This window comes from Bombina bombina, chromosome 4 (assembly GCF_027579735.1).
Source record: "Bombina bombina isolate aBomBom1 chromosome 4, aBomBom1.pri, whole genome shotgun sequence".
Classification (NCBI taxonomy): domain Eukaryota; kingdom Metazoa; phylum Chordata; class Amphibia; order Anura; family Bombinatoridae; genus Bombina; species Bombina bombina.
The window spans coordinates 327,420,826-327,447,875 of NC_069502.1; the positions used below are offsets into that span (position 1 = coordinate 327,420,826).

The window sequence follows — 27,050 nt, forward strand, 5'->3', positions numbered from 1 at the left end:
ATAACCTAAATGCATCAGGGGAATATCCTATGTATGAAACATATAGAATAGCTTATACTGGTCCATTTATTTGAGCCAATGGACAATAATATAATAAAGACTAGTAATGTAAGTTCTTTATTGCGGTGTAATAATGGTTGCTTGTATGTCTGTCTTTTATCAGTACATTGTCTATTTTGCTGTAAGGAGTTTTAGTAATGACCTGTTGTAAGTGACAAAGTGACTGTAAATGTTTTAGTGCCTTCCCCACGCCTCACCATTGATAACAGATATAACAATTTGCTTTGAACTAGACTGCTAAATTTAGAATGTTAATAATCTTATATCTCCATGCTAAATGTAAATGCATATAAACTAACAAGAGACAATGACTTGCAAAGACAAGAGCACTGGACGGATAAAGAAACAGAAAACGGGGAAGAATGTTTTACAGTTAAATACAAATGACCATTTAAGCAATTGTTTTTTTATTTTACACCTCTTCTAATAAAAACGCTTATTGTAGACTTGGGAAGTCGTTCATTTGTTTGCTCCCCAGTTCCACTCTTAGAAAAATACTATAGGTCTCAATTAACTAGAATCCGTGGCTTATGTTTTTAAAACAATATGGCCTAAATTACAAGAGGAGCGCTATTTTAACCTGCACCCTTAATGGGGCAAATTTGCCCGTTTTACGGGTGCACGTTAAATAACCAGCCATTACAAGTGGCTTTATAATGCTTCAGCGAGCTCACAGGAGCACTTAACGCTTAGTGCAATTAACCAGAGGTCAGACCTCTGGTTAATTAAAAAAATGTGCCCCAATTGCCCTCTAAATAAAGTCGACAGTTTCTTTCTTTAAATAATAAATATTAGCATCTTTATAAAAAAAAACTGCACAAAGCAGTTATAAAGAGTTAAAGGGACAGTTTACGCAAAAAAATGTCTCCCCTTTAATTTGTTTCCAATGATCGAGTTTGCCTGCTGGAGTGTATTAAATTGTTTACAAGTATTTCCATTACCCTAATATTGGCATTTTAAATAGTTTATTTTGCCTGTGGGATCCCCACCCATACTGAAAGTTTTTGGCCTCAAGGCCAAGCTGTGTTAAAGGACCAGTAAACACAGTAGATTGCATAATCAACAAATGCAAGATAACAAGACAATGCAAAAGCACTTAGTCTGAACTTCAAATAAGTAGTAGATTTTTTTCTGACTATTTTAAAAGTTATGTCCATTTCCACTCCTCCTGTACCATGTAACAGCCATCAGCCAATCACAAATGCATATGCATTTATTCTGTGAATTCTTGCACATGCTCAGTAGGAGCTGGTGACTCAAAAAGTTTAAATATAAAAAGACTGTTCCCATTTTGTTAATGGAAGAAAATTGGAAAGTTGTTTAAAATTGCATACTCTATCTGAATAATGAAAGTTCAATTTTAACTTGATTGTCCCTTTAACAAAGCCTGTAGAAGAAATTACACCCAGTGGGTTATAGAAGAGATAAGGTAATAAAATGTTAATTTTCCATTGTTCTCTACAAGTATTGGTGATTGGTTTACGGACACATATAAGATAAAGAAGCATGTATATGTACACAATGTGATAAAGTAATGAGATCTGATTTATACCTGCAAGGTCAAACCATTTCCATCTTAATGGGAGGAGAGTCCACTGCATCATTCATTACTTGTGGGAAATAAGAACCTGGCCACCAGGAGGAGGCAAAGACACCCCAGCCAAAGGCTTAAATACCTCCCCCACTCCCCTCATCCCCCAGTCATTCTTTGCCTTTCGTCACAGGAGGTTGGCAGAGAAGTGTCAGAAGATTCAGAGTAGTCTCTTATGGAGAGTAGTACTCTTCGAAATGGGACTGGAGTTTTAAGTAATCCTGTCAGCCTCTCAGTGAGTGCATGGATAAAAGTTAGAGTCCGGAGATGCAGGGAGTGTCATCTCTGCGAAACCATCCTGACTCATGTTAACAGCTCCTGGGCAATCAGCGTTGACGTGTTTCACTGCCTGCTTTTGTTCACTCAAGTCCTTGAGCGATGCTACTAACCTGTCACACTTGAAGGGCCGTGTTCCTGTTCCATGGCATAGATTCTGGTAAAATCATTTAATTTATACACACATGATTACACAAGAAGACAGGGTCACAGTGTGTCTCCTTTTATCTGTATAGAATCAAGGGTTAATATCCCTGGTAAGGGGATTATTGAACATGGGGGGATTTATGCATAATATCTTTATTGTGTTAATGCTACGTCATGTGTGAGATGAAGCTCTAGCAATGTGTGAACAGTCGGGTGAAGATCGGCGTGGCTTTTTTTGGTGCATTTTCTCTATAGTGCAGGGGCAGTCCTGCATGGTACTCCATGTGACCGAGTGTGGCCTCTTCAACTTCCTCTTTCCTAATCGGCATTTGTGGGAGATGTAACGGTTTCTCCTTGATCCGGGTCATAGGAGGTGGTGAGTGCCCCGGCCATTGGTGTATAAAGGTGTCATTTAGTTTATCCCAGTCCGCATTAAAGGCACAAGCTATGGAGGACTCTGTTAGAAGATACTCCCTCTTTAAATAAATCTAATACCTGCGTTTCTTGTGAGGAGGTTCAGGTTGATCCACTTGCTCAACTGTGTTTCACATGCTTTGATAAGATTGCAATATCTAAAAAAAATAAGATATTTAGTACTACTGAGTCATCAACCTCTGAGGGTTCTCCGTCCTGCAAGGTACGCTCCCAACATTCATCTCGGATTACACATGTAGCTCACCAAGGCCCTACTAATCCTCCCATGGGAGGGGCATCGTGGCCGCCAGATTTCACTGCCCAGTTGCAAGAGGCGGTTTCTGCGGCCTTCCATGCCCTACCTGCAAAGGGAAAGACATAGCCTCCCATCCCAGGGGTCAGCTACTCCTTTGGATGTCTCTGAGAGATTATCCGATGAGGACGCCTCCAATTCATCGGAGGGCGCTCTCTGGAACGGAGTCAGCGTCTTCTATACCTCCGGCTACGGAGAAGCCAGACTTTAAGTTTAAGATTGAGCATTTGCACTTTTTACTGAAAGAAGTGCTTGCTACATTGGAGGTTCCAGAACCGAAGCTTCCGGAAGAACCTTCGATCCGTAAGCTAGATAGGGTTTACGAGGACAGGGTGGTGCCTCAGACCTTCCCAGTTTCCAAGGATGATGGCTGTGATTATTAAGAATGAGTGGAAGAAACTGGGCTCATCCTTTTCTCCCTCTACCTCTTTTAAAAAGCTGTTCCCCGTTCCAGACTCTCTATGGGGGGCCATTCCTAAGGTGGATGGAGCTATCTCCACACTCGCTAAGCGTACAACTATTCCCCTTGAGGATAGTTCGTCGTTCAAAGAGCCCATAGATAAAAAGTTAGAATCCATGTTGAGAAAGATGTTACAATTCACAGGGTTTGTTTTTGAGGTGGAGACTCCCCTCGCTGAGATACAGGAAAAGATTAAGGCGTTAAGGGTCACAAATTCTTTTATCCATGATGCAAATATGCAAGTTATTTGCCTGAATGCTAAGACATCAGGTTTCTCCGTTCTAGCCCATAGGGCTCTGTGGTTAAAGTCATGGTCTGCTGACATGACTTCCAAGTCTAGATTACTATCCATTCTGTTTCAGGGGAAGGTTATTTTTGGTCCAGGCCTGGAATAAGGGCTCTACTTTTCGTCCCTTTTGTTTGGACAAGTCTCAATGCCAGCAGCCTGCAGCGAAGACTGAGCAGTCCAAGGAATCTTGGAAGCGAGCTCAATCTTGGAACAAGTCCAAGCAGAGCAAGAAGCCTGCCGAGACAGTCGACATAAAGGGGCGGCCCCCAATCCGTTGCTGGATCACGTAGGGGACAGACTATCTCTGTTCACAGAGGCTTGGATGAGAGACATACAGGATCCTTGGGTTCTGGAGGTCATCACCCAGGGTTACAGGATAGGGTTCAAACCTATCCTCAAGTCAAGATAAGAGAGACGCCTTTCTAGAGTGCATAAGGGATCTCTCATCTCTCGGAGTAATCGTTCCAGTACCTCTAGCAGAAAGGTGTCTAGGGTACTATTCAAACCTTTTTGTGGTCCCAAAGAAGGAGGGCACGTTCTGCCCAATTCTGGACCTAAAATGCCTAAAAATGTTTTGGTCAGTCCCATCGTTCAAAATGGAGACAATCAGATTGATTCTGCCCCTAGTTCAAGAGGGGCAATTTATGACAACAATAGACTTGAAGGATACCGACCTTCACGTGCCAATCCACAAAGACCACGTCAGGTTCCTATGATTCACATTTCTGGAGTTTGTGGCCCTACCGTTCGGTCTGGCGACTGCCCCACAAATCTTTACCAAGTTTCTGTGGGTGCTTCTCGTGGTAGCGAGAGCCAGAGGTATTGCGGTGGTTTCTTATCTGGACGATATTCTGGTCCAAGCTCCGTCCTGCAGTATCGCAGTGGACCATTCGAGGGCTCTTCTTCTCCTTCGATCCCATGGATGGAAGATTAATGAAGGTAAGAGTTCTCTGGTTCCCAGAAACAGGGTGGAGTTCCTGGGTATGATAATAGATTCCATATCTATAAAGATATTCCTGACAGATCAGAGACTTTCCAAGATTGCATCCAGCTGTCTTGCCCTTCAGACCTCCTCAAGGACATCTGTGGCCAAGTGTATGGAGGTTATTGGGATCATGGTATCCAGCATAAATGTCATTCCATTTGCCAGGTTCTATCTCAGACCTCTTCAGTTATGCATGTTGAGATAATGGAATGGCGATCATTCAGATCTATCCCAACAGATCTCTCTGGACAACCGAGTAAGGGAATCCCTCTCTTGGTGGATCCGTCCGGGACATTTGGCAAAGGGGACATCCTTCTTTAAGGCCATCCTGGTAGATTGTGACCATGGACACAAGTCTATCAGGATGGGGAGCTGTTTGGGGTGCCAGAAGGGCACAGGACAGGTGGACTCAAGAGGAGTCGACTCTACCAATAACTATTTTTGAACTTTGAGCGATATTCACTGCTCTGAGGGCTTGGTCCCTCCTGGGGTCTTCCTGATTCATCAGATTCCTGTCGGACATCATTACCTCAATGACTTGCATAAACCATCAGGGGGAAACGAGAAGCTCCCTAGCCGTGAGGGAAGTATCTTGGATTCTGGAATGGGCAGAGACTCACAATTGTTCACTCTCAGCGATCATTCTGGTGTGGACAACTGGGAAGTGGACTTCCTCAGCAGACAATCGTTTAATCTGGGAGAATGGTCTCTCCATCCTGAAGTGTTTGCAGAGATCTGCAACAGATGGGGGATGCCGGAGATAGACCTCATGGCGTCCAGATTGAACTTCAAGCTACCCAGATATGGTTCGTGGTCCAGGGACCCACAGTCAGAGCTGATAGATGCCTTAGCGGTGCCTTGGGAGTTCAACCTAATTTACATTTTCCCACCGTTACCACTTCTTCTTCTCTCTGAGGCTGACTGCGTGGAGATTGAACACCTAGTCTTGGCCAAGAGAGATTTTTCTGAGAGTAATTGATACTCTCATCCAGGCCAGGAAGCCGGTCACTCGTTGCATCTATCATAAGGTGTGGAGGACCTACTTATCCTGGTGGGAGGAACGTGGATATCCCTGGCACAAGGTTAGGGTATCCAGGATAGACTGGATAAGGGTCTTCCCGCCAGTTCCTTAAAGGGACTGATTTCAGCGCGTTATCGGTGCTGTTACACAAGAAGCTAGCAGAGCTTCCTGATATTCAGTCCTTTGTTCAGGCTCTGTCTAGGATCAGACCTGTCTTTAGAAATTCTGCTCCTCCTTGATTCTTTCCTGGAAGGTTTTTATTTCTTCTGGCTATTGCATCAGCTCACAGAGTCGCTGAGTTAGTAGCCTTGCAATCTGAGCCCCCTTACCTGGTTTTTCACGCTGATAAGGCTATACTTCGCACTGGGTTGGGATTTCTTCCCAAGGTGGTGTCAGATCATAACATCAATCAGGAAATAGTAGTTCCTTCCTTCCTTCCTTCCTTCCTTCCTTGTGTCCTAACCCTTCTTCGTCTAAGGAAAGGTTACTGCATAACTTGGATGTTCGAGCCTTGAAGTTCTATCTTCAGGCCACAAAAGATTTCAGACAGACTTTGTCCTTATTTGTGATGTATTCAGGGAAGCGTAGGGGGCAGAAGGCCTCTTCCACTTCTTCTCTGTCTTTTTGGTTTAGGAGCATTCTCCGTTTGGCTTATGAGACAGCGGGACATAAGCCTCCTCAGAGGATTACAGCTCACTCAACTAAAGCTGTGGCCTCTTCTTGGGCCTTTAAAAATGAGGCCTCTGTGGAGCAGATTTGTAAGGCGGCTACTTGGTCCTCCTTACATACTTTTACAAAGTTTTACAAATGTGAGGTTTTTTCTTCGGCGGAAGCTGTTTATGGGAGAAAGGTTCTGCAGGCTGTGGTGCCCTCAGTAAAGGGTCCGCCTTCTTTTACCCTCCCGTTTTTGTTCATTCAGTGTCCTCTAGAGCTTGGGTATTTGTTCCCACAAGTAATGAATGAAGCAGTGGACTCTCCTCCCATTAAGATGGAAAACATAAATTATGCTTACCTGATAATTTGATTTCCATCTGTGGGAGGAGAGTCCACTGCTCCTGCCCGTTTGCTCCAGTGGGCGGATCTAAATGTAATAATCTTCTGGCACCATTTATTCCCTGATATTTCTTCTACTGTTCCTTGTTCCCTTGGCAGAATGACTGGGGCATGAGGGGAGTGGGGGAGGTATTTAAGCCTTTGGCTGGGGTGTCTTTGCCTCCTCCTGGTGGTCAGGTTCTTATTTCCCACACGTAATGAATAAAGCAGTGGACTCTCCTCCCACAGATGGAAATGAAACTATCAGGTAAGCATAATTTATGTTTTTATTAGGTTGTGGCTTCAAAACACAAAATCAGCTAATTCATATACACAAATATGCCTTTAAAAAATCAAATCTCATACATTTTATATTCTGCAACTGGTAAAAAAAAGAGTAATTGCAAACATATTAAGAGAAAACAAGTTTATAGTATACTGTCCATTTAAAATGAGGGGATGTGGGGTGTTTTGTAGGGAAAAAAAACAGCACTGAAAGTGCCTTTACATTGAAGCGAATGGGGACTGTGTTTTTACTGTAAATATATATGTATATGCATATATATTTGTGTTTAATATGTGTACATACACATATAAACACATAAATATATATGTATACAGGGCTAAAAATTCCAAGTCCTAAATTACTAGCCAGCCCAAAATGTTACCACTTTTTATCCCACTCACACCACACACACTACTCTACCCCCTCTTTTCATATGTTTAGCCATTGTCTAACACTTTATTGTGCAATAATTATTTAACACAGTTTTTTTTTTATACTATAAATTAAATAATGCTACATACAGTAATACATTGACAAAAAAATAGTGCATAGCAGTTATCAACATCAACTAGGGTTCTGAAGAAGACAACAGCTGGATGGAAAAATTAAGTTGTTGAACTGAGCGAAATCAGAGAATGCTGACATTAATGTGAGGTCATAGCAGACCTGGAATTTTTTTTTATAATTATCTTGCAACTATATTTATTCATTACCTCCTCTCTTCAACCTCTCCTTTTACCCTCTCGCTTCTATAAGAGGCCATACCTACTTATTACAATCTTTCTTTCGCCTCTTTCATAAATCTCCACTCTTTCTTAACATTATCTTTTTCTCCACTTTCACTTTTCCTCTCCATCTCTCTCTGCCCCCATTTACCCTCTCAGAAGTAACAGTCTAAGCACTAATGGGGTCCCTATAGCCCTAGAAGAAAAACATATCCTTGCCCTAATCCCTTTAGATAATAGTAGCGGGTAGCCCAAAATTCACTCACTAACTTTCACTCGCCACCGTTAAATTTCCACTCGCCAATGGCTAGTGGGCTAGTGGAAACTTTGAGCCCTGATGTATATATTCATATACATTTTTATTCTGCTGCCCAACGCTACACTTACCCCTTGCGCTGCACTAGGTGCTTTGCCGTGTCTCACAACCTGAGAATGAGGCTCCCATTGGAGCCTATGGAAGGGCTTTGGTGCAAATTTTTTTTGTTGGGCCCCCCCAATGATAACTCATTAGTAAGCAATAATAATAATAATATATATGCTGCTCTGTATGATGATTTCAAGGATAGACAGACCTGCTTACCTGCACTAGGATTGCACACATTATTCACACCCCTATGTATAGATTGGCTGCTATGGACCCCCCAGCACAACATTTTTTTTTCTTTCATGATAAAGATAGAACCTACATTTTAAACAACTTTCCAATTTACTTGTATTATCTAATTTGCTTTGTTCATTTGGTATCCATTTTTTAAAAGCATGCCTAGGTAGGCTCAGGAGCTGGGAGCTAGCTGTTGATTGGTCACTTCACATACAGTACTGTGATAAAATGCTGTAATATAAGAATGCTTTCAAAAATACAAATGTGTTTTTTTGTTTTGTTTTGTTTTTACTATTAACAAAATGTAAAGTGAGTGAACAGAATTTTTTTTCAAATTAAATAAATATTTGGTGTGAACGCCCTTTGCATTTAAAAATGGCATAAATTCTTCCTAGGTTTACTTGCACACAGTTTTTTTTAAGGAACCCGGCAGTTAGGTTGCTCCAAACATCTTGGAGAAATAACCACAGTTCTTCTGTGGATTTAGGCAGCCTCAGGTACTTCTGTCTCTTCATTTAATCCAAGACAGACTCAATGATGTTGAGATCAGGGCTATGTGAGGGCCATACCATTATTTCCAGGACTCCTTGGTCCTCTTTAAAATGAAGATAGTTCTTAAAGGGACAGTAAACACCAGAATTTTTGTTGTTTAAAAAGATAGATAATCCCTTTATTACCCATTCCCCAATTTTACATAACAAATACAGTTATAATAATATACTTTTTACCTCTGTGATTACCTTGTATCTAAGCCTCTGCAGACTGCACCCTTATTTCAGTTCTTTTGATAGACTTCCATTTTTAGCCAATCAGTGCTTGCGCCTAGGAGCTTCACGTGCCTCAGCTCAATGTTATCGATGTGAAACACATGAACTAACGCCCTCTAGGGGTGAAAAACTGTCAAAATGCTTTCAGATTAGAGGTGGCCTTCAAGGTCTAAGAAATTAGCTTATGATCCTCCTAGATTTAGCTTTCAACTAAGAATATCAAGAGAACAAAGCAAAATTGGTAATAAAAGTAAATTGGAAAGTTGTTTAAAATTACATGCCCTATTTACATCATGAAAGTTTTTTTTTTTTTTTTACTTGACTGTCCCTTTAATGACTTTGGCTGTATCTTTGGGGTTGTTGTCATGCTGCAGAATACATTTAAGCCAGATGCCTCCCTGATGGTATTGGATGATGGATAAGTATCTGCCTGTACTTTTCAGCATTGAGGAGGCCGTTAACTCTGACCAAATGCCCAACTCCATTTGCAGAAATGCAGCCCCAAATTTGCAAGGAATCTCCACTATACTTCATTGTTGCCTGCAAACACTCATTCTTGTACCACTCTCCAGCCCTTCAGCGAACAAACTGTCTTCAGCTACATACATATATTATAACATCTGATAGTCCAGAACACCTGCTGCCATTTTTCTGCATCCCAGTTCCTGAGTTTTTCGTGGATAGTTGAGTCGCTTAGCTTTTTTTTTTTTTTACCTTGGAGGTATGCCTTAATGGCTGGGAGTCTTCCATGAAGACCACTTCTGGCCAGAATTCTCCATACAGTAGATAGGTATACCAGGCTCCCTCTGGATTCTGCTAATTTTGAGCTCATAGCACTGCTCGACATCTCCTGATTGCAAAGGGAAGTAAGCATGATGCGTCTTTCATCTGCTTCACTGTTTCTTTGGCTGGACACTTTGCCTACGGTCATCAACGTAACGGTTGGTGTATGACTTTTCCCCTTGTTAGCAGAGTTTTGGTTGTTCCTCACCCAGTTTTACTTCTCCTACACAGCTGTTTCTGTTTCAGTTAATGACTGTTTCAACCTACATATTAAATAGATGATCATTAGCACCTGTTTGGTATAATTGTTTAATCATACACCTGATTACACGCCAACACAATCACTGACTTGATTTCACTGTTTTTCTTCTGCTCGCTCAAGTGCTGTACTTGCCTTGTGCACCTGCATTTAAGCACAGCACCTACTCATATGTTTCATGTCAGTAATTACTTGTCACCTGATCAGGTGTGGTAGTTAAATCTGCTCAGAATATTTACATATGCCCTTGAGACAGTAATAGTAATGCAATTCTCTTTGTATCCTGGCCTTGCAATGTTTGTGTGATCTTTAGGATGAATTGCCGTGGGGGAATATTCAGCAATAGAGTTGAAGCTCACTTTTTCCATTTTAATTTATAAACAAATTAATGGCCAAAAAGATGAGAAATTCAGACTTATTATTACATCTTCAGGGTAACAACTTTCCTCCAAGAGAGGAAACAGATTCTTGAATATTTAATGGCCATAATCATATCCATACATTCAATGTCAATTTTAATAGCCATCAAGTCACACTTATTTGGCTCACCACTTGTCATAATCCAAAAAATAGACTGTGTCTCTCCAAACCATATAGTAGTTACAATAGGATGTTGGTATAGTGAATATATTTCTTTCAGTTCTCTATAAAAAAAATAATTGTAAAACACAAAAAATAAGTAGAAATTACATTTAGGGCACAAGAAAAATGGGCCGACCCTCTTTTAAAACTGTTGTGTACGGGTTTTGGTGAACATGGTTTTTGCACAAATGCTTCTGTTATTACTTCATGCTGGTTTGCTGACCAATCATCCTCCAAGCAACACAACATAAGCACTGTGGCAAATACATAAACCTTGCAGAGATGCTTGCAATGGCATTTAAAGGAACTTCTGTACATTTGTACATTTCCAAAATATTTGTATGCCTATTAACCCATTAGAGACAGTGGTTAATTAAAATATACTGTGTGTATGTGTATGTGTGTATATATATATATATATATATATATATATATATATATATATATATATATATATACACACACATTATTAGAATAAATGTAACTTTTTATCATACGTGTTCACAGGGAGAGAAGGATGGGGATCAAGACGAGCCATTTAAAAAAAAAAATATTTTATTTTATAGCTCAAACAGTACAAAATAGAAACTGCTTTACAAAAATCTAAACAAATACAAGGAAGTACAAATGTGATATCTCGTTACACAATAGCTATATAAAGTAAAATCAATTTATTTATAGACATAAAGTTCCATTTGTACTGTACCAGTAAGGCCGAGAATGTAAACCTACACAGATACAAGACAAGCTATTTTTGACATGTAATCACTTTGACTTGTCATAGTAATTGTATACTAAGTAATAGTAATGTTTAACTGTTACTGTACTGTTGCTGGATTGCCTCATATGAAGGCAACCAGCAACAGCATGAGATACACATCATGTAATAGGGACACCCCACTGACAGGCATCTGATCACAAGAACAGAATGTACCTGTGATCCCTAGCCTGGGATGGCCTCCATTATGCAATTTTTGCAGTGCGTCACTTGTAAGGCATGCATAAATAGCATAGTCTCACCGCTGACAGTGAGACCCACTCTATGACTGACCAGAACACAGCTGATATACAGGGTAGGGTGCATGTTCTTAAGTGCATATACGGAGGTGCGGTTACCTTACTGGGTCAGTCGTTAAGGGGTTAAGAGAGAGATGGAAGTGACGTATAAAGGTTAATGCATCACTTCTAGAGCATGTGTTTTTAATTTTAAGTATTTAAAGCATTTGCATTTTTTAAAATTAATTTACCAGTTTATCTGCAGCAGTTCTGAAACCATATTAAACAAATATAGAGAATAAACCTGAGAGTTCTTATGTTGCTCTTTGCCTAGAACATTATATAGAGAGGACTTGCTTGATGCTGGGGTTCTGTTCTTAAAGGAACAGCTGGGGGAAAATGGTGGAAAATAAACCTCATTATAATACAACAGGATTATGGGAAATCAACGACTTATGTTCCAAAAAACCTCCCAAAATGTACAATTACATAAAAATATATTTAAGGTGCTAAAATGTATGGTATGAATGATAAATGTGATTTATGTGATAAAACAGTATTAGCCATATGAGTTTGCACACTTAAATAAACTTTAAATATAAAAAAACACTGTTCAAAGTTCAAAGGAATGGTATACTGTCCCATTAAGTGTAATCCCTCTTCCATTCCTATGTAAAAATGTATTAATAGTCTCTCTCACAGATAATTACTTATTGCAGGTAATTAGTCTTTTAGAAGAGCTCTCACATAAAGTGGCATATGTCATTTTCCTGTGTTCCACTTTTGGAAAAATGCTGTCAGTGTTGAAACGGTTGTTATTGTAATGTTATGTCATTATGTAAAACATGTGCTCCCTGTACAGTGCTAAAGCATAGACTGGAAGTGATGCACTAAAGCAAATGCATAGCTTGCATGTCCTTTTAAGGTGGTCCTTGGTAGCTGCAAACCAAAGCCAGGCCAGTAGAACTAGTTTATTCATTTTGACATCTGTACATAAGCAAACTCCTGGCTTATTGGCAGCTGCTATGTGTCCCTTATTTTAATAAAGAGGTGTATGGTGCAATAATAGGTATTTTATACAGAAAATGATAGGTAAAATGATTCAGAATAACATACAAAAATAATAGAGATGAAAATGCATGATCTGGTTTAGAAAAAGATATGCACATTCTGAACGTCTATCAAAAATAGTTATAGTATATTATTGTAATGAAACTGAATTAGTAGCACAATATAGATGTACTAGTCCTAAAGCCCATGTACACGGGCCATTTTTTGCAGTACAGCGGTCCCACCCTTGCTCTCTCCCCCCCCTCTTCTTTCCCCTCTTTCTCCACCCTCTTTTGCTCTCTATCCCCCTCTTTTGCGCCCCCACTCCCACCTAGCCATGCCCCCAATCACAGCAGCTTCTGTCTGGCCACGCCCCTATCACTGCCCTTCCTGTCTGGTCACGCCCCTGTCACTGCCCTTCCTGTCTGGCCACGCCCCCCCCACAGGGCTCCCGCCTGGTCACGCCCCTGCAACAGCCACTTCCGCCCACTCTCTGCTGTCTGATCCTCAAGGCCAGGTATTTTTGTCCTTGCACAGTCTCTACTGCGCATGATAGCTTTGTACAAACATACCTGGCCTTTTATTATATAGGATGTTAAATATAATGTATATTGAAGAACTTAATGGGACATTCTAAAATAAAAGTAAAATAATTGTTTTGTTAGTAAAAAGGGAGTTTGTTTAGAATAAAAATGCTCTGTGTGGGTAGCCCCTGCAAATACATAGACAGCATTGTTCTCCATTGCCATATGATGATGACACAGTTTGTGTGCAAATGAGAGGTAGGCATACTTATATTTGCTCCAATCACTGACCGTATCCTCATCTGGGGCAGAATGGGGGTGTTCCAGGCGTTAAACAGAGAGTATAAAAAAAGGAATTGATGAGCTCTATTGCATTGTATTTTTTATAATATAAAGTAATTTTTTGCAAAGAACTGAGCTAAATTAATTTCAGGAATATTAATATGTATACATGTTTAGATGTCTAGTTACACATCTCAGGTACAAAATAATATAGTGCAGGAATCAAAGTTGTGCCCATAAGGGTGAATATAATTAAAGGAACCGTAAAGTAAAATTAAACTGCATTGGTTTAGATAGAGCATGCAATTAAAACAAAAACAGTAAACATTTATAGTTTACTTTCAATGGCAAATGTGCTTTTTTTCTCTTAATATCCTTTGTTGAAGAGTGTCTTTAGCACTCTATAGCAGCAGTATTTGCTACGTTATTATATATCAGAATTTTGCACTCTATTTAAATAATGAACGTTTAAAGGGACATGAAACCCAAAACTTTTATTTTATGATGCAGATATAGCATACCATTTTAAACAACTTTCCAATTCACTTTTATTATCTGCCTCATTCTCTTGGCATCCTTTGTTAAAGGAGCAGAAATACACTGCTGAGAGGAAGCTAAAAGCCAACAAAGGATACAAGGAGAACAAAAGAAATTATATAGAAATAATTTGGAAAGTTATTCAAAATCACATGCTCTATCTGAATCGTACAATAAAAAAAATTGGGTTTAATGTCTTGTATTTACTGTCCCTTTAGGCTATGAATTGAAGCCACATTTACTGCTTCCAACAAATTTTGGTCATCACATCATATATGCAGAATTTCTGTTTACTTTCTTCCAAGTTATTGTTTTTTTTGTTTGTTTTTAAAGTAGCGGTACATAATATGCATAACATTGTACTTGTCTTACAAGCATTAGATCTCAAGAGTAACTGTAGAACATGTTTTTCAGGAGTGATAGAGCCCGCTGGATAACTTCTTTGGTGCAGAACAATGACAAGCCAGACACGGATAGGACGAGTAAGTTAAGAGAGCATTTTTACTGTACCACATTGCCACCTTGTGGATGACTTAGTAAGATTGTATAACTAACTTGTTTAATAGATCTAGTGATGTGCATAATATTTTATCTACTTTTTATGTGTTTATTCCTTCTGTTCAAAATAATTTGTTTGCATGTGTCAAGTATGCAATAATATGTATATTATACTGTAACATTTGTAAAGTAACACATTTTATAGTTTTAATATAGAGAGATCTTCATATTTAAAACATGAATATCAGATGCAGAATTAATAGTTGTGGACCATAGAATGGTTGAGAAAAATAATGTGAACTTATACTGGTAGGCTTAGAGGAAAACCACAATTTCAAATGTCGCTTTTATTGGCAATCCTAAATAATACTATAAGAAGTATCAATAAAACATAAAATACTGGATTGTTGTAGGGTTTAATAACCAGACCATCAAAATTCCTGTAGTGTATATAAAAAAAAAAAGTTTTGTACTACCTTAGTATATGTACTATCTATTGCTGTTTAAAATAGTAAAATGTGTAAATGTTCCTTAGCTTTAACTCAGGTGGAAATTACAAGGACATACACAGCAAAACAACCAGATGAGCTCTCTCTACAAGTTGCTGATGTGGTCCTAGTTTATCAGAAAGTTAATGATGGTAAGTAAACCTCTATCACTTACATTTGTTCTCTTTCATGGTTCAGATAGATCATACAATTTTAAATAACTTTCTAATTTACTTCTAATATCAAATTCCTTTGTTGAAATAGCAGCTATGCACTACTGGGAGCTAGCCGGCCACATAAATGTGCAGTCACCAATCGGCAGTTAGCTTCCAGCAGTGCACTGCTACTCCGGAGCCTACCTAGGTATGCATTTCAACAAAGGATACTAAGAGAACAAAGTAGATTAGATAATAAGTCAAATGGAAAGTTGTTTAAAATTGCATGCTCTATCTGAATCATAAAAGCTTAATTTTTATTTTATTGTACTTTTAAAGGGACATGACACCCAAAATGTTTCTATGATTCAGATAGAGAATACAATTTTAAACAACATTCCAATGTACTTCCAATATCTAATTTGCTTCATTCTTTATGTATCCTTTGTTGACTAAATAGCAATGCACATGGGTCAGCCACTAATCGGAATGTTACTGAGCCTATTAAGATATGCTTTTAACCAAAGGATATGAAGAGAATTAAGCAAATTAGATAATAGAAGTAAATTGGAAAGTTTTTTTAAAATTGCTTGCTCTTTTTGAATCATTAAAGCAAAAATTTGGGTTTCATGTCCCTTTTAATGTTTAACATTCCTCAAATGTAGTGATGGGTTTAATGGTTAGCTTTGTCATTGTGATTAGGGCTTACACTTAGTGTCTGTGTTATCTGTAGGTTTACTATTAGATTTGGGGATATAGTTTACATTTTTATAGTTGGGGATAGGGTGATCGGTAGAGGGTTAACCCCCTTGGATTCTTGCACTCCCTGCAGTGACAACAATAAGCAAGTTTATGTCCTCATGTGATTTTACTGTCTTGGGTGACATAGCTACACAGATGAAAACCATGCAGAAGTGGCCATCTGTGTCACCTCAAACGCATAGTTTTAGTAAAATTCTAATCATGTGTGTAATTAGACTTCAAGGCAGTAGGATTCTAAAACCATGCTGTTATTTTTTCTTTCTTTGTGTCCTGTTGTTTTATAGCTCTAGTCTGTTTGTGTTTCTAAAAAGCAAATGGGATCACAGCAATATATAATATATGTGTTATCTCTAAAGTACCAAACATTGCATTGTCCAACATGTAACAGTTGTGTGTTCTTAAGTATTTATGGTGCCTTTAAAATGTTGTTTGTGTTTTTAGAGATCTATCATTCTGAATAAGTTTATTACTACATTGTCCACCTTAGGAGGAGAAATTCAAATACACTTTAAAATTCAAATACGCTTGGCATTAACACTTTCAGACATGATTATTATTTTGTTTCTTTATAGCCATAATCAGAATTGTCAACTTTGGTTGATAACATCTAGTCTTGTTTCACACAATGAAATAATAGGTTGCTTGATAGTTTTTTAATGTATTATCCGATTTATCACTACTTAAAGGGTAATCTGGACTGATAAGAGTAGGCAACAGTAGCAAAATGAAACAAATACATTTCTTCACCTGCTTTCTTTGCGTACCAGGACCCTTATTGTGTTAGATTCTATTTTAGTTGTACTCCCCTTTAATGTGCTCCGAATAATACGTTTTACGTGCTGTGGTGTATGGAATTGTTTACGAATAGCTGCTTTTTCGTTTGTTTTGTTGTTTTCAATAGTTGCGTTTTCTTTTGAAACCACCACACAAATTTCTGTACTGCAGTATTGGCTATAGGAGAGCTGTGTAAGCAAGAGGCAATCGCAGAAATCAGCATCTTAGTGGGGACAGAGAGTTCATCTCATTTTAATGATTGTTACTACAGCAGTTTTAAATACAATGACATCTTCACAGCTCGTTGCTTGAGTACATTTGTTCCTACAACACCCTTCATTAAAATCTATGGATAATTTTCAATAATTATTCTTGTGATAAGCTGTTCAGCTATGGATGCTGTTAGTACTTTTATAACAAAATAAGCTTAATCTTTGAGACTAAAAAATGTGAAACGATTATTGGGAAGACATTTTTGCTTTATTTTATAGGATGGTATGAAGGAGAGAGACTTCGAGATGGAGAAAGGGGATGGTTTCCTATGGAATGTGCTAAGGAAATAACATGTAGGGCTACAATAGAAAAGAACATGGAGCGGATGGGTCGTTTGCTTGCACTTGAAACTAATGTCTAAACTCCCGTGTCGTGTTGTCAGCCATTTCTTCACTACTGCTAAATTTGCACTACAGTAGCAGCACTGGGAGTGGGAAAGTGTACAGGGACGTGAAGCTCTTCCAAGCATTTGAACATAAGTACAACTTTTATAAGGGGCTTGGTCCAAGGAAAAACTCAATTCCCTTACAGCTTCCTTTGCCAGACAAGACTCCTCACACTCCCTGATTGTCAAATTCAGATTGACCGTCTGCTTCTTCCTATTCTCTTTGAGATTCAAAAGGGAAAGTTCTGTTAACATATTTCCTGGACAAATTGTGGCCTCTTCAGTTCAATTCTGCTGTATCATTTACTGTGTGTATAAAACTCAAAGGCTAACATTTCTTTTTGTGAGGATGTTTACTCATTTTGAAGTGATTAGGCAAATGTTTCAGCATAACAAATATTGGTCACATTCGTTCATTCAAAGCAAATATCGACTGACAAACTATTTTTTTTTTGTTGCTAAATCAATTGCAACTTTTAGATATTAACATTAGAATATCTTGATTCATAGACTTTATTATAAATCTTTTGGAATCAATTTTCAGATGTTGCATTTAAATGTTAACGTTTGTTCTATAGAAACGTCATGTGGGTAGATCAAATGTCAAGGGGAACATTCCAACATATGCCTATCCCTAGAAGTGATGGAGAAGGGAAAATTTGATCCCTATGCATTTAGCATGCAGAAAGAAAATTATAATTTGGACGATATTCCACCAGTATATATTTTTTCAGAAAATGTTTTTATAAGCACATTAGTTATAAAACTGGTTTCGAGCTTTTGAATGTAATCAATTGTTGAACTTTGAATTAATTGTAAGTGCTTTGAATTGTGGTCTTAATAGAAGAACATACACTACTGAAAGAGAAATGTATTAATATTCATTCTTAGCACATAGGCATGCCTCACAAATATAAACATTACATTCCTCTGATAAAAGAAGACAAAGCAAATATAATTACCATGTACTCTGCTTATCATATTTCATGGTCAGAAATTAAGTAGTGTGTTTTGTTTAAAACATTTTATTTTATTAATCAGATCTATAAAAAAATAAATTCAAATAGCAAAAGCAGTCAAAGCCTTCAAGCTGAAATATTTAAAACTATCACTGGATAATCATTTTAATATATGTTGTAAGTTTACAAGTTTTAAATATGTATTACAAAAACATAGGACATTTTCATTAAAAACAAAAATAGGTTACATCTTCAATTACATTTTGCCAAAAATGATTTTAGTAAAAATTTAATGTCAGGTTGTTGTTTTTGTTGTGTGTGTAAAATAGTCACAGTATTAGGTAGGGCAAGTTAAAGTGATGTCATTGCTCAATGGCTGATAACAGAACATAATTTAAAGCTGTCCATCATCAACTTAGTCTTTAGGAATAACTTATCTATGCTCAACAAGGGATTTCTTTGAAACCTGCCTTATTTAATGGACTCTGAGTGCAACCGTTGGATGAACATGTAAAAATGAGATTTGTTTTGATGCATTGAATTACAAGACTATCCCTTCCACAGCAAACAAGAGCATTAATGTGTTTACAGTAGAGTACATCTGTATATATGCACACTTTACATGGTTTTCTGTTTTTTCTTCTAAAAAAAGAGGTCAGTGACAAAATAAACAAAGGCAGATATTTGTACTTTTCTGAAGTGCCTTGTTTCTTGTATTTAACATTGCTGCAGGGTATTAAACTGGATATATGTCTCTGCATTTTTATGTTAGATAAATATCATATGTAAAAGTTTTAATACAGAATACTGTGACATTTTATAATTTTACCTTTGTAAATAAAAAAAGATTTTAACTATGTTAGCCTTGAACTTTATTTAAATTATTTTTGAAATAACCAAATCTGCAAAAACTGCGATACCTATTATATGTCCCTTTTAATTCTGACTCATCTCAATCTAGTGTTAGCACATTTCAGCTATCATATATCAGGGCTGCAGAGAGATCCCACCTATAACTCCAATTACCTGGTTAGTAGTCTTTTTATCCCAGTGTCAGGTGAAATGATAGGCAGGAAATCCCACAGCCAGGAATAACACGGGGACCCAGATAATGAGATTAAAAAATGAAACTACATTCTCTGACAAGGCCTAGGCCTATAAAAGGCAAACTGATGATTCAGGGATTAACAAAACTCATGGCCAAGAACAAAGGATCAGCAACAGGTAAGGCGAATATTGAAGTTCCAAGGGTTAAACAGATCAAGTTCAGAGTCCAAGCTGGGTAGGCAACAATTATTAGAAAGCAAAGGTACAAGTGGATAATCCAAGAGCAGGGGAACAGGAAAGCCAAAGGCCAGCAACAGGAAATGCAAGAAAACAACAGTAAAGCGAACCCAGGTAACACAAAGCAAAAACCTATACACAAGCAATGTAAAGGAAGCAAGAAGAACCTTATAAAGGTAACAAAAGGGCACTACACACAAACTAGGCCTGGAGCATAAAAGAAAAATAATAGCGCCTGCACTAATATAATTAATAACATGCCTGAGTATAAAATAATAGTGCATTCCCAAATATACAAAACAGTGTGCTTGATTGATTTCAATATAGCATGCTCACAAATACAGACCCAGCGTCCTGAGTCAATACGCAACCTCACCACAGCACACCTGCCCTAAAACCTACAATGTGCGCCACACCAAAACAGCGCTCAAGTCCTCTGCAATTATATCATAAACATTTTTATTATATGCATAGTGTTCAGCTTGCATAATTATTTACTATCTAGATTGTTATAACTTTACACATAGATACATTTCTTTCCTAAGACATGGAGAGTTCACAATGTAATTCCAATTACTAGTGGGAATTCAACTCCAGGCCAGCAGGACGAGGCAAAGAGCACCCCAGCAGAGCTGTTAAGTATCACTTCCCTTACCCATAACCCCCAATCATTCTCTTTGCCTCTGTCAAAAGAAGATGTGAAGTTGGTGTCTAAAGATATTTATTCCTTTTATGGGTACTTTTCCCTGGAAGCAAGGATTTGTGTTTAGCTGTGTCCACATCGATCTCTTGAGTAAGAGTAGTGGTGGCTTTTAAGCAGTTAGAAAGTGGTGAGGTTGTCCTTGCTTTGTTTTCTAACATATTTGCTGCCCTAGGTATAGAAAGCCAGAGTTGGTTACTCTGTTCTTTCTTTTTCTACAGGTCTCTGTAAGGAGTATGTGTCCTTTCATGCCTTGTGAGCTGTCTTCCTGCCCAACAGCTGGATTTGCAGGTAAGTGCTTTTGTCTTCTAGGTATGGGAGACTTGCACTTGGAATAAATTTTTCTGCACTATTATTTTGGGACATATTTAATCCTTTGTGTAAGATTTACTTACACAAAGACTAAAGGGTTAATACTTCCCCTTATGTTTATGGGACTGTTGACCTTGTGGCAAAGACTTTTTTTAAACATGTAATTTATTTAAATGGCTGCTTTGAGTTTTTACTATTAAGAGCAGGAATGCATGCATTTTTCTTGATGCACAGTTCTTTTTACCGCCGCTCAAGTGACCTCCTACTTTTCTGCTTGCAAGTTGGAGTGGAGCGGCATTAGTCCTAAGTGAGCTATCTGCTATGGCAGTTGTTTGCTCAATCTACAGAAGGTTTTTGTGCTTCAGGTTCAGGTAGGGCACCTCAGACTGTAGATTTTATCCTTTCCCTAAGTAAGTGTTAGCGCTAATTTAAAGTGACAGTACTTGTTTTTTGCAATTTAATTTTACTATGGACTTCTTTTGATAAATGTCCATTGTGCTTAGAGGCCCAAATTGTTTTCCCTATGCAATTTTGCTCCTCTTGCTTAGATAAGACCTTAAAATCTAATGATAAATTACTCTCTTCTGAGCCTATAGTCTCTCAGGATAATGCTGTTCAGGATATGCCACAGCTTTCTCCTCAAACGTAGAAAGGGAACAGAATAGGCGCGCCAAAGGCTAAAGTTTACTATCAGGGCTAAATAAACCTGCAACAGATTATCTTGAGAAAGGCCAATCATGGGCTGAAACACGACGACTATTGCAGGCTTATATTCTTCCCTGGTGAGTTAATTTCCCATTACACTCACTTTGCTAGATGGTTTTTGCATTTGTTTTCTATTTTTATTTTACAGGCAGAGCACTTCCAGGTCTCATGACCACAGGCTCAGTCACCACAACTGTCTCACTTCTAAGGCTGTTGCAGCACTACTAAGGATACCTTCTAAGGATTTATTGATTTTGCAAGATGTACTGAGTCCAGGGATTCATCCTAACTTGTGGGATATTGTCCTTCCTGACAGGAAGTAGCAAAGAGAGCACCACAGCAGAGCTGTCTATATAGCTCCCCCCTTAACTCCACCTCCCAATCATTCTCTTTGCTGGCTCTAAGCAGGAAGGGTAAAGAGAAGAGGTGTTAAACTGTTAGTTTTTATTTTATCTTCAATCAAGAGTTTGTTATTTTTAAATGGTACCAGCGTTGTACTATTTACTCTCAGGCAGGACATAGATGAAGATTTCTGCCTGGAGGATGATGATCTTAGCATTTGTAACTAAGGTCCACTGCTGTTCCCACAGAAGCTGAGGAGTACGGGAAAACTTTAGTGTGAGGAACGGTTCTTGCTATACAGCAATGAGGTATGTTCAGTCATTTTTCTGCAGAGACTGTGTTAACTCAGAAAGGCTGACAGTATCCCTTTTAGGGGAAGGGTAAGCAGTAATCCTAGTGTTTAAGAGGCTTTACTAGCTTGCATAAAGGGCTTATTTTGTTTTTTGGGCACTCAGTTTGTATGAGAGATTGGGACAAACGTTTGGGTGTTTTGGGAGTAACGTTTTTTTATTGATGGGACATTTGCATGAGGGTTCATTTGGCTTATTTGGGGTTGTTATAACCCACATGGCTTTCAGACAAGGTTTGTTGGATTTGTGTAGGCCCCAGCCACATTGAGTGTGGTGGGCGGGGCCTATTTTTGCGCCTCTGTTGCACATTTAGTTATACTGTCAAGCAGCAAGCAACTTCTCCTGAGGTCCTGATATTCTCCTGAGGGCCTAATCGAAGCTTTAACATCATTTTATCGTTCCTTAAGGGCAGGTAGGGCCACAGCAGAGCTGTGGCAAGGTGCTAATAGGGGTTTAAACCGGTTTTAGACATTTTTCAATCCGGTTTTGTCATTTGGGGGTTTATTGCTTATTTACTTGTGGTGCAATCCTCCTAAAGCTTAGTAGGTACACTGTTAAAATTTCAGAAAATTTGAAGCTCTTTTAACCTGTTTTGCAGTTTGTGTATGCCTTTTTTTTCTCTTAAAGGCACAGTACCGTTTTTGCAAATTGTGTTTTTTTCATTAAATAAAGTGTTTTCCAAGCTTGCTTGTCTCATTACTAGCCTGTTAAACATGTCTGACATTGAGGAAACTCATTGCTCAATTTGTTTAGAAGCCATTGTGAAACCCCCTCTTAGAATGTGTCCCACTTGTACTGATATGTCTATAAATTGCAAACAGCATGTTTTGACTTATAAGAGTTTGGAATTGGATGATTCTCAGACAGAAGGAAATCAGGTTTTGCCATCTAGTTCTTCCCAAGTGTCACAACCAGTAACACCCGCACAAGCGACGCCAAGTACTTCTAGTGCGTCTAATTCTTTCACCTTGCAAGATATGGCCTCAGTTATGAATACTACCCTTATAGAGGTTTTATCTAAACTGCCAGAGTTGCAAGGGAAGCGCAGTAGCTCTGGGTTAAGAACACATACTGAGGCTTCTGACGCTTTAGTAGCCGTATCCGATATTCCCTCACAATGTCTGAGGTAGGGATGAGGGATTTGCTATCTGAGGGAGAGATTTCTGATTCAGGAAGGATATTCCCTCAGACAGATTCAGATATGACAGCATTTAAATTTAAGCTAGAACATCTCCGTTTATTGCTCAGGAAGGTTTTAGCGACTCTGGATGATTGTGACCCTATTGTAGTTCCAGAGAAATTGTGTAAAATGGACAAATATTTAGAGGTTCCTGTTTACACTGATGTTTTTCCAATCCCTAAGAGGATTTCGGACATTGTTACTAAGGAGTGGGATAGACCAGGTATTCCGTTCGCTCCCCCTCCTGTTTTTAAGAAAATTTTTCCCATATCTGACACCATGAGGGACTCATGGCAGACGATCCCTAAGGTGGAGGGAGCTATTTCTACTCTGACTAAGAGCACAACTATACCCATTGAAGACGGTTGTGCTTTCATTGATCCTATGGATAAAAAATTAGAGAGTCTCCTAAAGAAAATTTTTGTTCATCAAGGTTTTCTTCTTCAACCTATAGCGTGCATTGTTTCTGTAACCACTGCAGCTGCCTTCTGGTTTGAGGTTCTAGAAGAGGCTCTTCAGGTGGAGACCCCACTAGATGATATTCTGGACAGAATTAAAGCTCTTAAGCTAGCTAATTTTTTTTATTACAGATGCCGCTTTCATCTCGCTAAGTTAGCGGCAAAGAATTCAGGTTTTGCCATTTTAGCGCGTAGAGCGTTATGGCTTAAGTCCTGGTCGGCTGATGTGTCATCTAAATCTAAGCTTTTGACCATCCCTTTCAAAGTTAAGACCCTATTCGGGCCTGCACTGAAAGAGATCTTTTCGGACATCACTGGGGGGAAGGGTCATGCCCTCCCTCAAGATAAGTCGAATAAGACAAGGACCAAACAAAATAATTTATGTTCCTTTTGAAACTTCAAGGGTGATCCCGCTTCCGCTTCCCCTGCTGCAAAGCAAGATGGGAACTTTGCTCAATCCAAACCAACCTGGAGAACTAACCAGGCTTTGAACAAGGGTAAACAGGCCAAAAAGCCTGCTGCTGCCACTAAGACAGCATGAAGGGGTAGCCCCCGATCCGGGACCGGATCTAGTAGGAGGCAGACTCTCTCTCTTTGCTCAGGCCTGGGCAAGAGACATTCAGGACTCCTGGGCCGTGGAAATTGTAACCCAGGGGTATCTTCTAGATTTCAAGGATTCTCCTCCAAGGGGGAGATTCCATCTTTCAAAATTGTCTGTAAACCTGACAAAAAGAGAGGCGTTCTTACGCTGTGTAGAAGACCTTTTTACCATGGGAGTAATCTGCCCAGTTCCGAAAGCAGAACAGGGGCAGGGTTTCTACTCCAATCTGTTTGTGGTTCCCAAAAAAGAGGGAACCTTCAGACCAATTCTAGATCTCAAGATCCTAAACCAATTCCTAAGAGTTCCATCCTTAAAGATGGAGACCATTCGGACTATTTTACCAATGATCCAGGAGGGTCAATATATGACTACCGTGGATCTAAAGTATGCGTATCTACACATTCCTATCCACAAAGATCATCACCAGTTTCTCAGGTTTGCCTTTGCATTACCAGTTTGTGGCTCTTACCTTTGGGTTGGCCACGGTGCCAAGAATCTTCACAAAGGTGCTAGGGTCCCTTCTGGCGGTCCTAAGGCCGCGGGGCATAGCAGTGGCGCCTTATCTAGACGACATCCTAATTCAAGCGTCGACTTTCCAACTAGCCAAGTCTCACATGGACTTAGTGTTGGCCTTTCTAAGATCTCATGGGTGGAAGGTGAACGTGAAAAAGAGTTCTCTTATTCCTCTCACAAGAGTTCCATTCCTGGGAACTCTGATAGATTCGGTGGACATGAAATTTTTTCTGACGGAGGTTAGGAAATCAAAGATTTTAACAGACCTGCCGAGCTCTTCATTCCATTCCTCGGCCATCAGTGGCTCAGTGTATGGAGGTAATGGGACTTATGGTAGCGGCAATGGACATAGTTCCGTTTGCTCGCTTGCATCTCAGACCACTGCAACTATGCATGCTCAAACAGTGGAATGGGGATTATGCAGATTTATCTCCTCGGATAAATCTGGATCAAGAGACCAGAGACTCTCTTCTTTGGTGGTTGTCACAGGATCACCTGTCCAGGGGAATGTGTTTCCGCAGGCCAGCATGGGTTATTGTGACGTCGGACGCCAGCCTACTGGGCTGGGGTGCAGTCTGGAATTCCCTGAAAGCACAGGGTTTGTGGACTCAGGAGGAGGCCCTCCTACCGATAAATATTCTGGAATTAAGAGCAATATTCAATGCTCTTCAGGCGTGGCCTCAGCTGGCTTCGGCTGGATTCATCAGGTTTCAGTCGGACAACATCACAACTGTAGCTTATATCAATCATCAGGGGGGAACAAGGAGTTCCTTGGCGATGATAGAAGTTTCCAGGATAATCCGATGGGCAGAGACTCACTCTTGCCATCTATCAGCGATCTATATCCCAGGGGTAGAGAACTGGGAGGCAGATTTTCTAAGTCGTCAGACTTTTCATCCAGGGGAGTGGGAGCTCCATCCAGAATTGGATTTGATGGCGTCTCTTCAGAACGCCAAACTTCCTTGTTACGGATCCAGGTCCAGGGATCCTCAGGCAGTACTGATAGATGCTCTAGCAGTAGCCTGGTCATTTCTACCATTTCCTCTCCTTCCCCGTTTGATTGCCAGAATCAAACAGGAGAGAGCTTCTGTGATTTTGATAGCACCTGCGTGGCCACGCAGGACTTGGTATGCAGACCTGGTGGACATGTCATCTCTACCACCATGGACTCTGCCACTGTGACGGGACCTTCTAATTCAAGGTCTGTTCAAGCATCCAAATCTACTTTCTCTGCAACTGACTGCTTGGAGATTGAACGCTTGATTTTATCAAAGCGGGGTTTCTCTGAGTCGGTCATAGATACCTTGATTCAGGCTCGAAAGCCTGTCACCAGGAAAATCTATCATAAGTTATGGCGTAAATATCTTTTTTGGTGCAAATCCAAAGGCTACCCATGGAGTAAGATCAGGATTCCTAGGATTTTGTCCTTTCTTTAAGAAGGATTGGAAAAAGGATTGTCAGCTAGTTCCTTAAAGGGACAGATATCTGCTTTGTCTATCCTATTGCACAAGCGTCTGGCTGATGTCCCAGACGTTCTGGCTTTTTGTCAGGCTTTAGTTAGAATCAAACCTGTGTTTAAACCTGTTGCTCCGCCATGGAGTCTAAATTTAGTTCTTAATGTTCTTCAGGGGGTTCTGTTTGAACCCATGCATTCCATAGATATTAAGCTTCTATTTTGGAAAGTTCTGTTTCTAGTTGCTATCTCTTCAGCTCGAAGAGTTTCTGAACTATCTGCATTACAATGCGACTCACCTTATCTTGTTTTCCATGCTGATAAGGTGGTTTTGCGTACCAAACCTGGGTTCCTCCCTAAGGTTGTTTCTAACAGGAATATCAATCAAGAAATTGTTGTTCCTTCTCTGTGTCCTAATCCTTTTTCTAAGAAGGAATGTCTGTTGCACAACTTGGACGTGGTTCGTGCCTTGACGTTTTATTTGCAGGCAACCAAAGATTTTCGCCAATCATCTTCTTTGTTGTCTATGCTGGAAAGCGTAGAGGTCAAAAGACTAAGGCTACATCTCTTTCCTTTTGGCTGAAAAGCATCATCCGTTTGGCTTATGAGACTGCTGGACAGGAGCCTCCTGAAAGAATTACAGCTCACTCCACTAGAGCGGTGGCTTCCACATGGGCTTTTAAAAATGATGCTTCTGTTGAACAGATTTGTAAGGCTGCGACTTGGTCTTCACTTCATACCTTTTACAAATTTTACAAATTTGATACTTTTGCTTCTTCGGAGGCTATTTTTGGGAGAGAGGTTTTGCAAGCAGTGGTGCCTTCCGTTTAGGTTCCTGTCTTGTCCCTCCCTTCATCCGTGTCCTAAAGCTAGTTTTG

At 39.4% G+C, this 27,050-nt stretch overlaps 1 protein-coding gene across 2 annotated transcripts in view; it reads left to right on the forward strand.

Annotated features, from left to right (window-relative positions):
* Positions 1 to 19,131, forward strand: part of ARHGEF26 (Rho guanine nucleotide exchange factor 26) — a 232,098-nt gene extending 212,967 nt beyond the window's left edge. For both annotated transcript variants that reach the window (XM_053710064.1, XM_053710065.1), the window contains exons 13-15: positions 14,395 to 14,462; positions 15,014 to 15,118; positions 17,149 to 19,131. In XM_053710064.1, coding sequence (XP_053566039.1) covers positions 14,395 to 14,462; positions 15,014 to 15,118; positions 17,149 to 17,291 — 316 coding nt within the window. In that variant the 3' untranslated portion in view covers positions 17,292 to 19,131. The remainder of the gene's footprint in view (positions 1 to 14,394; positions 14,463 to 15,013; positions 15,119 to 17,148) is intronic.
* The last annotated feature ends 7,919 nt before the right edge of the window (positions 19,132 to 27,050 follow it).